The sequence below is a fragment of the Terrapene carolina genome, unplaced genomic scaffold, assembly GCF_002925995.2.
Source record: "Terrapene carolina triunguis isolate 2854851 unplaced genomic scaffold, T_m_triunguis-2.0 Scaffold89, whole genome shotgun sequence".
NCBI lineage: Eukaryota > Metazoa > Chordata > Testudines > Emydidae > Terrapene > Terrapene triunguis.
In genome coordinates this window covers 17,781,998-17,795,176 of record NW_020664440.1, presented here as the reverse complement: position 1 = coordinate 17,795,176, position 13,179 = coordinate 17,781,998, and the positions used below count along the sequence as shown (strand labels likewise).

General features: G+C 35.3%; 1 protein-coding gene across 1 annotated transcript in view; it reads left to right on the top strand.

The window, feature by feature from the left end:
* NR2C2 (nuclear receptor subfamily 2 group C member 2) overlaps positions 1 to 13,179 on the top strand; it is a 54,963-nt gene that overhangs the window by 10,623 nt on the left and 31,161 nt on the right. The window contains exon 2 of the mRNA XM_024207509.3: positions 788 to 871. Coding sequence (XP_024063277.1) covers positions 812 to 871 — 60 coding nt within the window. The 5' untranslated portion in view covers positions 788 to 811. The remainder of the gene's footprint in view (positions 1 to 787; positions 872 to 13,179) is intronic.

Here is a 13,179-nt window from a genome sequence, read left to right as displayed (position 1 = left end):
TTAAATTTTTCTGGACATGCTTGTCTTCTGGTCATTAATCACTTCTTTTTGTTTTACATCTTGTTTTTCTTTGTGGGTTTGTCAGAGAATTAACTTGCAGTTACATTCACCAGTCATAGGAAGTAACCCCTTTACAGAGTTTCCTTCTCACAGTTATAATGGTATCATATTATCATTGTAAAATATAACATAGAAGTTAAAGATTGAAAAGATACATTAGATATTCTAGGCCATTTCCCTGCCAGTGCAGGATTGTGACAAAAACACAGGTGATAATGGTAGTCTGGCAAAAGAGTTCAATAAGAATTTGCTCAAATACCTTCCTCCAGTAGCCACATCCTTGCCCAGCACAGCAAGACATAGAAGCTTTTCATTTAAGTGTATTTTTTTCCTCACCTCACAAACTAGGAATTAATTAAAGCTTTTTTAAGAACTGTGAATTCCACAAATTGGACCAATAGTTGAAGTTCAAATTTGCCCTATCTCATTTTCAAAATAGAGACCTCTTAATGGCCAGTTTTTAAATGGTGAAGTACAGATATTTTGTGGATTAATATTACAAGGTAAAATTATATTTTTTGCTTATAATTTTAGAAGATCTGTGTCTTGAAAACAGTATTCCCATATTTGCAGTGAATATGTGCACTGCTTTCTTATTTGTCAGATGTATTTGGCAGTGGTGTAAATTCATATAAAGCTGCAACACAGATTTAATTTTAATTAATAACAGTGACAAAAAGTCTAATTTTCTTTGCCTGATGGAAGTTGCTGGCATCTTTCCAAACAGGTTCTCTAATGATCTTGCTTCACCATGGCAACCAATATGGAGGTGCTGGCTCAGCAGATAGTGGAGACACAGCAGGTGGCTGAGGTGAGTGGCAGATGATACTACAGTAGCTGGCACACTTGATTTTGAAAGGAAAAATATATCAGTGTTTTCCGTTGTTTACAACTGATCAGAAATGAAGCAGAAGGTAATTACAGAACAGTAATTATTTTACATGAGAACATGTAAGAAATGTAGCCAATATTTGTTTCAGTCACGTTACTTCATTCTAGTGGATTCCATATTAGATGTGTAAAACAAGAAATTCACCTGTGACCTACATGGAAATTTGGTTCTTTTGCCTATTTTATAATTCTCATAATTTGAAATAAAAGATATGAGAAAACCAATGCGTTTGAGTGACATAGTTTAATAAATAAGGATTTCTACTCTTTAGTTGATATGCCATTTAAATCTTGAACCATGTTTCAAGTACCACCTGTACTACATAGTGAATACGGTGAACATGCAGTAGTGAGAATCTTGTGAATCATAGTTTGGATTTTTGTCCCAAGTATACATGTATAAAAGCACAAAAACAGTTTTAAGGTAACATTAAATTAACGGCCTTACTTATGTTCACCATAACTTGGACAGTTGAATGCTAAAATGTCTAAATCAGCTTCTCAGCACTGAAAATGCACTTTATTATGGAAATAGAAGATAACCTACATATTTCTTTTAGTTTGCTAATTTTAATCAGATCCTTAACTGTATAGGGTTTGTGGGTTTTTTGCTTGGCTTAATATTCTTGAGAGTTACCACAGCCTATCATATAATTACATAATTAAGGAATTTTGTAAATTATCTGTACTCAATAGTCTGTGACATCTCCATAATCAAGGCCATGTTAGAGATTTTAGTTCATAGATCTCTGACCCAGTGAACTGTAATTACACCTTGAAGATACTCAGTTTGGTGGGCTAATGTGAGAGCTGCATATCTGAGGTAAATCCACAGGCAAAAAAACTTTCAGAAAAGGATTTGCAAATACATTTTTATATCCAATAACTTTGTTGTACAAAGAAATATTAATTTGTTCATTTTAAAATATATTTTATGGCAACAGTGATTAAGTCACAATCTGGACTAAGGGCTGCAAAATACAGTAGAATCACTTTTAAGGACTGTTTAAAGAAAAAACTAAAATTTCACCTTAGAAACTGACAAATAGAATTTTTTGTTTTGTTTTATTTTGCTCTTTCAGGTTTTTGTATAGCAAGTTTCAGGCCAAAATTAATTTTTACAAACTAGTCCTAGAAGAGCCTGAAAAAAAGAATTTGTAATGGAAAGACAGGCAAACCCTTAACTATTTTAGTATGAATGGTGATGCTATAATCACATCTAAGGCACATAAAATATGTGATATTTGTAATTCCTCGTGCAGGAAATGCACCGTGGTAACATAATGTGATGGTTGTATCTTGCCACTGGAGAGCTCGGTCCTTCCCAAGAGCATGTGAAGCTCTGTGATTTCTTCCTAGCCGGTGGGTAACTAGGGCTTCCTCTCTTTACACTATTCGATTCCTCCTTAAATTATATGCTTGTCTGATGCATAACACCATAATATTTTTGTTCATGGAAAAAATATTTATTAAAAAACAACATGGTCACAACATCTGTTAATTCTAAAGGAGACAACGTTGCTTTTAAATCTTGAGCCATCTTTGTTATAAATGATTGGCTTACTGCTATGTGTCCTAAGTCAGATATATTTTTTGTTCAGTTTAATAAATGACTAATCTTTTTGAAATATATTAGATCTGTGTATTTGTATTCATAGTAGTTTCTTGGCAAGAAGGGAAATGATTAATTGGTTTGGGGTAGTGTAAAAATTTGGCATTGGCCTTAAAAAGTGAGTGCTTTCTTCATAAGGCAGATATTTCATCAAGGAAAATTGAATTGGGCAAAGGGAAATATAGCCATTAATCATATACTGAATCCTAAGACATGAATTTTAAGTGGTCAGTTATGAACAATATAATTTAATGCAAATACTGGCATGTTTAGTTATATATACAGTAATTCTTCAAACTGATTGCTGCCTATGTTGCACATGGGTTTACTGGGGACCAAGATGTCAAGCAGCAAACATTAGGTTGTCCTAAGTAAAGAGTCAGCAGTGCTGTGTTTTTCTCTCCTGTGCAGTGATTTGTCAGGTTTTATTGTCTCTCTGAATTATTGCTCCAACATGGCCATTAATGACACTACACCCCAATACCGTTTGTATTTTGTGTACTCAGAATAAGTGAAAAACATGGAATCAGTTCTCATTTTAATAATGATTTTCTAAAGCAGCTCCTGTGATGGTTTCATCTACTGAGTAGTTCAAAGTTCACTGCTTATCTTTTTTCTTTTCTTTCTTTAGAGCTTATTATTGCTTGTTCCATTTCTCCAACTTTCTACTTCCAGCTGGATGAGATGGGATGACACTTTGTGTCATTACTTACACCTTAAGGTGTTATTCAGTTGGTTTTACTCAGAATTCATCAGCTTGGAGTACAGAGAACAGCTATGCCCAAGAAAGGAAATGTCAGCAGTTGTTACACATTCTGAGCAGCTTTTGCAAATGTCATTTATATTTTATCCTTCGTGTATAAACTACTAACACTACTTTTCTCAAGGTTTTATCTTGTACTCTGAGTATGCTATACACTAGTAGGTTTCAGAGTAGCAGCCGTGTTAGTCTGTAGCCGCAAAAAGAACAGGAGTACTTGTGGCACCTTAGAGACTAACAAATTTATTTGAGCATAAGCTTTCGTGGGCTACAGCCCACTTCTTCGGATGCATAGAATGGAACATATATTGAGGAGATATATATACATATGACAACTCCCACCTTTTCATGCTCTCTGTATGTGTATATATATATCTCCTCAATATATGTTCCATTCTATGCATCCGAAGAAGTGGGCTGTAGCCCACGAAAGCTTATGCTCAAATAAATTTGTTAGTCTCTAAGGTGCCACAAGTACTCCTGTTCTTTATACACTAGTAGTGTCCAATTTGTAGCTGAGGAACCACTTGAGGCTTCAGCTTCAGGCCTTGAGAGCAAGTCTGTTAGGAAGAAAATTTGTATGAAAGTGTGGTTTCTGAACTGTGCCCTGCAATTTTTAAACTGAAATGTTTGAATCAGGCCTGTCACTCTGGACTGGAGGTAGAGGGCAGTGCCTCCCACCTCTTTCCCTGAAGCCTCAGGACCAACTCTGATGTGAGCTAGGAGCACTATGAGCAGTTGCTGATATTGTCCCTTATCCTGTTGCAACTGCTCACTAGCTGTCCTTCTGCATCACAGTAGAGGGAGGTCAGAGTAGCATTAGCTCCTCCTTAGCCTGCTTACCTGCCAAATTGTAAAATCTAAGATCTAATTTAAGAAGTAATGTTTTTGAATATAGAACTTTATAACTGTTCCAATTAAATATTTATTGTAAGCTGTAAATTTTGGGAGAGTAAGTTTGTAAAATATTTTAAATTCCTGTGGAACAGTTGGGTATATTTAGTCTGGGTTTGCTGTAATTATTTCCTACTTTAACTTTTATAAGAATCTCTTTTGCACTAACATTGCTCATACCTAGATTATGACAAATTGAAAGAGATTGATCACTGTATTTAAGAAATACAATTACTTTTGATATTTAGTGATGCTTATAAAGCAAATGCTCTTCTCCTTAAATCAGAAACACTAAATGGCATGAGCAAAAATATCTGTAGAGATTTCTGTGAAAAAGTATGAACTCAAAAATCCATTAACTATATTGACTATTGATTTATTCTTTCAACATATTTCTCAAATAATGTTCTCATAATCAATGTAGTTGTTTGCCTTTGCAATGACCTGACTGGTAATAAACTATTGAAAAAAAGGATTGAAGGTTCAGTGTATAAATATGTAGAGTTATAACTTTGGAAAATGAACCTTCATTCACAATTGCAAACTGAGATAAATATATATCTAAATATATCTCTATATGGATACATGTACATAAAATTATGGGCAACTCACATTGGTGAATTAACATATGAACTGTGCAACTATGAAGAAATCTTGTTACTTTCAAAGGATGTAACAGTCATGAAATGAGTTTGGACAATCTAGGTTTCTGTTTATGCAAATTTGAATACAAGTAACTAGTCCTTTTGTTGCTGACTGGTTTTCAAATATTTAAAGCGGTCAATTTTAGTTCCACATTCTAGTCATGATTACCTTATATGGACGTTCCTAGTATGTAGTGGGGAGGGGACACGGGGAGAAAGATTAAAATCCTTTCTTTAGTATTTTACAGTGTGTATACTGCATGCAGATTTGGTCGTCCCATCTCAAAAAAGATACATTAAAATGGAAAAGGTACAGAGAAGGGCAGTAAAAATTATTAGGGGTATGGAACAGCTTCCGTATGAGGAGAGATGAAGAAGACTGGGACTTTTCAGCTTGGAAAAGAGATGACTAAGAGGGGATATGATAGAGATCTATAAAATCTTGACTGCTGTGGAGAAAGTGAATAAGGAAATATTATTTACTGCTTCACATAACAGATGAATTAGGGGTTACCCAATGAAATTAATAGGCAGCAGGTTTACAACAAACAAAAGAAAATACTTCTTCACACAACGCACAGTCTACCTGTGGAACTTGTTGCCAGGGGATGTTGTGAAGGAAAAAACAATAACGGTTTAAAAAAGAACTAGATAAGTTCATGGAGGATAGGTTCATCAATGGCTATTAGCTAGGATGGGCAGGAATGGAACACCATGCTCTGAGTGTCCCTAGACTCTGTTTGCCAGAAGCTGGGAGTGGACGACAGGAGGATAGGTCACTCAATGATTGCCGGTTCTATTCATTCCTTCTGAAGCACTTGGCATCGGCCACTGTCGGAAGACAATATACTGGGCTAGATGGACCATTGGTCTGACCCAGTTTGGCCATTCTTATGTACCCAATGAATTCAGCTTATGGACTCAAACACTGAAATGGGGGGGGGAAGGTGCATAATTTAGTCCATCATCAAACCAGTGTAGGATTATTCCTTATGACAAAAGTGAATTGGTAAATTAAATAATACTGATTGTGAAACAGTAATCTTGGGTATTACATATGAAAAATTAAGGTAGATGTTTGAGGTATTCTAAACATCATTTATGTTTTGAACACATTTAATGCTTGTCTCTATTCAAATAAGTCCTGTATAATATATATATGTTTGTTGTGGACAATAGATTGTAGGAGTATTTCTCATATTCCCAAACCATGACACTTTAAATCTCATCCTTCTTTCATTTGTAAGGAAAGGAGGAATAATTGCCATACCCAGACATGTTTGTTATTTTGAGGCTGCATCTGCTGTTTATCTAAGTTCTCTCTACAGAGGCTAGAGCTGACATATTATCATGTCTTATAAAAATCATGCATGGCTTGCTATTGTAGCTGTATATCAAAAAGAAAACCAATATACTGATTAATTCTGCTTAGAAAAATATTTCTAAGTTGTGCTCAATAAGCCTTTAATGTAGTAAATTACGTACTTTTGTCACTATAACCTTTCTATTGTATTTTTTAGGCACCTGTCAGCTAGGAATGCAAAAGACAAACATAGTTATGTAAAGAATTCACAGTTTCCAAGAAGTTTCAAGTTTTTTCTGTGTTAAGTTTATGAAGGAAGTTGTTGAGAGGGGAATGCAGGTTTATCAAAAAGATGGGACTACAATTGTGATCTGAATACAGTTAGACTTGGTTGCACAGCTGGCATCCTGCTTTGAGGGCACTTTGTCCCTGGTGCTGCATTTGACATTTCCGACTTTTTTACAAAGATCCAGAATGGTCTTTTCACGACAGTTATCTAAAGCTATGCCTCAGTGAGATGAGAAAAATATTTTTTATCCCTATGGAACTGGGTTGGATTCCAACTGGTGACCTACAGTTGAAAGGCATCTGCCAGTCAGACATCATAAACCTATCTAAACAACACTTCCCTTAGCAAGGTAGACACATTAAGGCCCAGTTCAACATGGTTTTTAAGTATGCATCAAACTTCAAGCACGTGTAGTACAATTGACTTCAAGAGGACTACTTGCATTCATAAATTTAGGCATGTATTTAAATACCTTTCTGAATCTGGACATAGATTTGTTGACTAAATATTGCTGTTGGATCTGTGTTGCAAATATGCACCTATAATGAGTAAGTTGCAGGGCAGGCTCCAGGCACCAGTACAGCAAGCAGGTCCTTGGGGCGGCCAACGCAAAGGGGCGGCACGTCCAGGTCTTCGGCGGTGGGTCCCTCGGTCCCTCTCGGAGGGAAGGACCCGCTGCCGAATTGCCGCCGAAGAATGAAGCAGCGGCGGTAGAGCTGCTGCCGAAGTGCCACCGATTGCGGCTTTTTTTTTTTTTTCCACTGCTTGGGGTGGCAAAAACGCTGGAGCCGGCCCTGGTAAGGAGAAATTATTCTATAGATGTTGCCTAAAATTTTTAACCTTTCCAAATTAATAATGTTACACAGTACATAAATTGTATCTTCATTATTTCCTCACTGTTGTGAAAAGGGCCTAATTTTAACAGTGAGCTCATTTCAATACTCAGGAGTCCTTGAAGTTGAAATAAAGTATTAGTGTTACTTAAAGTCAGCTAAGTCATGTAGTTGTTACATAAGTTTGTGTAATGGAAATTCACTGAAATGAAATTCATTGTCATAAAACTTTTCAAACATTTCAGCTTCCCCCCCCCCCCCCCAAAGTGTAGTCGATATTATGAGGGCAAAAAAAAATTCCTCCTTTGCTGATACTTCAAAATTTTCTATTATTAATAGTGTGTTGTTGCATTAATTTTCCAGATTTCACTGTAGTCTGATCCAAATGTTTTGTCAGGGAATTAAAATAATGAATCATAACTTTCTCACATGCATCATGTATTTAATATATTAAGTCTAACATGTAACAAGACTGATTACATTACTACATGTGTGAGGGGCACATAGGAATTTAGAGAGGCCCATGTTCCTTTAAATACATTAGCTTAATGAACTGTAAAGATAAAGATGCTCCACAGGGAACATGGTGGTTTTCCTTTTCCATTTACTGATTTGAAAATAATTCAAGAGCAGGGCAAACTCTTTTCTCATAGAATTCTCTTTTGCTGCCTAATGGAGAGGTAGCAGGTTTGGGGACTGAGGAAGAGAAACAGGGGAGAAAGCTTTGTAACCTGAGTACATCTTCCCCCAGATGAAATTAATCGTATTATTAGACAAACTGCTTCAGCAGCTGGCAAAACAGCAGGAACACGTCGATTCTGCTTCCTTGGTTACAGGGAGTGATAGTACACTTGACCTTCAGAGGAGCAGGGTCACAGAGAGGGCATTTTTAAACAATTCTGTCTGGTTTCAGTGATTGGAATCTTCACTAATGGAACCTGGATGCAAATTCTGTGAATAGATTGTAATTGACCTCTGTATTCTTGTTGGATTGTTTTGGCCTGAGAGGTTTGCTGAGGAAAAATGTAAATAAAGCTGCAGGAAGGATTTGACACTGTAAGTACTAGAGTCTGTACAAAATATAGCTAGGGAGCGCCAGGAAGCAAATGATACAAAGGTTATTGAAGCACATTTTCTATCTTCTTTTGAACTATGTATATTCAATAATTTTGCTTAAAGAAATCTATTTTTGAAAAGGCCTTTTACTTAGCAAATGGATTAATTTCAGAGCAAATGTTAGTTAAAATATTTAGTGATTACTTTTAAATACTTATTGATTAAACATGTTTAAAATTTAGTATGTTGAAGTTTCTTACAACTTAAGGCCTGTTTTGTTTATTTTATCATCTACTGATAGACTTCTAAATAATTGATAATTTTTCTTTAAAAATGACAAAAAATAGAAGTCCTTGATTTTTTTAACTCATTTTCATTCTTTGCATAATAGATTATACCTACCTTAAAAGTTGGTGAATTAGATTTTTGCTTACAGTTTATACAGCTTCTATTGTGGCTGCTTTAAACATGTGGTACAAGTTCCACAGTGTGTGATGTCTTTTGCACTATCAATTTGAATAGTGAATGCTAGTTATGATCTCATATCTTAAAAATAAACTTAATATCAAGCAAAACTGTTATTTGTCTCAAATAAATATTCACAGACCTTTTTTGTTGAGAATATTTTTCTCATATAAGCTGAATTCTACTTACAGCCAAATATCGTAGAAAAATATTCTTGTATAATAGCCCTATGAAGAGAAGCTGGACAGTTTCTGATAGTAACATTCCTTAAATCCATTCAAAAAAGTTATATATTTTTAGAGTTGTATTTTTTTCAATTAAATATTTAAAACTTGTATAGTTGTAGCTAATTGGTTAGGGTGGTAATACAGCATTTTAGTGTTATACATTCTAATTCTTTGTATGTGTGTGGTAATGGTTAGGGGAGAAACTAAGCTTTAATATAGGAAGCTGCTGGATCTTTTCTCAATCCTACAATTTGATTATTTCAGAAAAACTAACCTTTTGTGCTTCTGATTCTCTAGTACACATGCTGTTCTGCTGTCAACCATTAACATTTCATTGAAATCAGTGGAATGGTAAGAGGTGTCTGGTATATTCCGTAGCACAGCAAGTGTGTTCTGTAGATGCACCTGAAATGTTCAGCTATTGTGAGGCATATAAAATGATCATTATTTCATATGGCATCATATAGATGAGCCTAAAGAAGCTGTACATTAATAAGGACATAAAGAGAATCCTAAAATATAAGATAAACATTCAGACAGCAATTAAATAAACAAAATATGCAATATATCCTTTATTGATACAGCATACATTTTTTCAACATAAGCTTTTGGGACCAAATAGTGTTTTGTTTTTCAGGTTAATCAATTTAGGTGCATAAATATTTTTCAGTTTCTGAAGAAAAATGAAAATGACACATCAATACATCACTTATACAGTGGTTCTCAAAATGTGGTCCACCTGTGGTCTACAGAACCCTTATAGGTGGACACCTGGCTGATCATATTGTACTAGCTTTCTCCTTGTTGCCATCTGTTGAATTTTCTTTAAAATAGTTAAAAATAATTCCCATAAATACTTACTAATGTTGCTTTTTCATATAAACAATCCCACAGGGAAATTATGTGATGATGCTGAATAGGTGAGATGGTCTGCTATGCGCTATACAATACAGAACACAAAGACTGACCCTGCCCCAAAGAGTTTACAGAGGAGTTAACTCTAGTTCCTGTTTGCATAGTGACATTATTTCATGCATACCTCTGCAAATCCCCATACATTAGGGCAAGAGTAGACTCCAGGTGCTTTTGTGGTCTAAGGTAATTAAAATACTTCAAAAAGGATTAGCCTTCCACAGGTGAGGATGAAACAGCTAAAAGATCCTAACAGCTAAAAATTAGGTCTTTTAAAATGTATGGATCTCAGTTAATGACTTGGCACACAGGATAAGGAAATTACTGTTAAATTAGATCTTCCAGTAGCCTTCTGATACTAATAGTTAAATTTTTGTTGGTCAGACATCTTGTTTTCAGCTATAGGATATACTATATCTGCCAGTGATTGAGAGATTCTACTAATTGTATTCCCCTTCCTACAATTTTGTGCCATTGAAATAATTATATGAGATAATTATATGAGGTACTGTCTTGCTCTTTCATGATTTAGTTTATTGGATTTGACTTCCACACTACACAGTATTACCTAGCACTACAAGCACGAAAGAGTGAAACTGCATGATTCAGTTAATAGTAATGTTTATTTTAACAGGTTTGTCTCTGAGATATTATACAGTAATGTCTGACTTGTGCCTTAAGTTCTTTTCTTTTGTTTAAATCATAGAGTAGCTAAGCTAATTCTTTGTGTTAACCACAAAAGGTCACAGAAGGTTAGAACTTTCTATACAAACTTAGTTTATGACTAGGTGCCTAGTTAACTGTTCTCCAGCAATGCAAACTTTGATCAACAGGTACTTCTGGGATTGCTTGGTAAAATTTGTAAGCTTGATGTTTTTGGACCTGTCGTCATCACTTAAATTGAATAGATTCATATACTTCAATTTGGAAAATCAATGGTTTTATCTCCAAGTAAGATCATTCAGGGAGATAGTGAATCCAAGAACAAGTCCCAAAACTACAAAATTAGTGTTTAATTATTCTCTTGAGGATTTCCAGAAAAGACATTTCCACTCAGCATTGCTAATATGAAGCCGTTAGGGTCAGTCATGCACTGTAAATACAGCATTACAGACTCTTACATCAGGACAATATAAATGTGTGTTTAAAGACTGTTTAAGGGCTGGTCTACACTGGGGGGGGGGAGGGGTCGATCCAAGATACGCAACTTCAGCTACGCGAATAGCGTAGCTGAAGTCGAAGTATCTTGGATCGAATTACCTGGGGTCCAGATGGCGCAGGATCGACGGCCGCGGCTCCCCCGTCGACTGCGCTACTGCTGCTCGCTCTGGTGGAGTTCTGGAGTCGACGGTGAGCACGTTCGGGGATCGATATATCGTGTCTTAACTAGACGCGATATATCGATCCCGGATAAATCGATTGCTACCCGCCGATACAGCGGGTAGTGAAGACGTACCCTAAGAAACCCCATAATTTATAGAATTTTATTAGAAGAAGGGACGGACTGACATATGATTCTGAGTTAATCAACAATTCAAAATCTATGTGATAATGTTTGTGACAGGTGTCATTTAATATCGGGATAGACTTAACTAAGAATCCCAAGCTTTTAATTAATTAAGATGAAAGAACAGCTATCAGAAGGGCAGAGTTGTGGCCAATTTGTGCCTCATTGGTTTAAAATAAATAGATATGGCAGAAACTGGATCTTCTGTAACCCTTATTATTTAAGTTAAGTATGAGGCACTTATTATGGTTGTCTATTTCTATGGCCCATATCACCTTAGTATCTGAGTTCCCTAACTGACTGTTTAATTTGTATATTAAAAGGGATTTTTTAAAATAAATTATCATTTTGTATCACCTGTAATAATAATCTACAGTATTAGTTATTCAAATTATGCCGTGTATATAAAATCTATTGTCAGTTTTTCTACAAAAAGATAAAATGAATCAATAACAATATTAATTTACTCTCAATAAAGCATGTGACTGAAAAAAGTAACCATGTTGCAGACTATTGATTTGACAGATTGTAATGACACCTCTGGAGCTACTACATTCTGTTGTGTAAATATTTATTAACTAATTAAAATTATATTAATTTATCCTGAGAAGTTGTTACAATCTTTAATATGAAAGCAGTGGCCTCACATTTATATAAAATCTATATGTTAACGATATTGTAAGATTTTTTTGTGGAAAATATTGTTGCACATTCATGATATGTGATTTTCTAATCAAATTATCACCATTGTTTTAAATTTTCTGATAATAGGCAAAGGCATTTGTCCACATCATGAATTATTGATCTGCAAAATTTAAATGTAAAATAGAGCCAATTTTAGCAAATGCAGCACAAATAAGTGTATGTAATGTTTGTACTAAAATTTTCTATAATTTGGAACTAGCTAAAGGAATTTTTGAAATTTTTTACTTAAAGTATTTTAACCTGAAATATTTTACACTAACTGTAAGCCAGGGGATTCAGTCCTGCAAGCCATCCAAGTGTAGAATTCCCATTGATTTCAGATGGCATCTTTTGTGTGGAAGGTTTGTAGGGCCAGGTCCTGCATTATATACAGTATATATAATGTTTACACAATGGTTGTTAACTTTATTTGGGCTTAAACACAAATAGGCTTGAAAATGTTTCTACAGCATCTTCCAAATAGTGAGGAATTATATTTAGATATAAATGAGCCAAGTAAGATTAAGTAAGGTGGTTTTTAAAAGGCCCTGGGGGGCCCTAGAACTGAAGCAAATCTTAACAAAAACAGAGTGTTGGATGGCTCTGGGGATTAGTAATGGCATACAGCACCTTTTATCTGTAAGTTGATTGTGACTGAAAGTCATTACCATCAGATAGCCTCTTAAGTGACCTTTGTGAAATCCATTTGGAAGCCTTAGTCTGTTTCCTTGTGGGAAGGTGTCTACCTCAAATAACCAACGATCAAAATCAGAACTAATTGTTTCCTCTTGTTGGCAGTTGCATCAACAAGGGTGAAGATTGAATAGGACATGGAGACTGAACTTTCGTGTTGTGATGGTTCCACCGGGTTGGGGTTTAATCACAATTGACCGAGTTGTACATGTGCAAATTTGCATTGCCTGTGCTGTGTCAGTTCTGTGGACTAATAGAAGTCTTCAAGATTGTCAAGCCAACATCTTTCATTCACTCTTACTTGAGTTAAAGCCCTCACCCTCAAAGTCTTCTATGGGACATTCTGCCA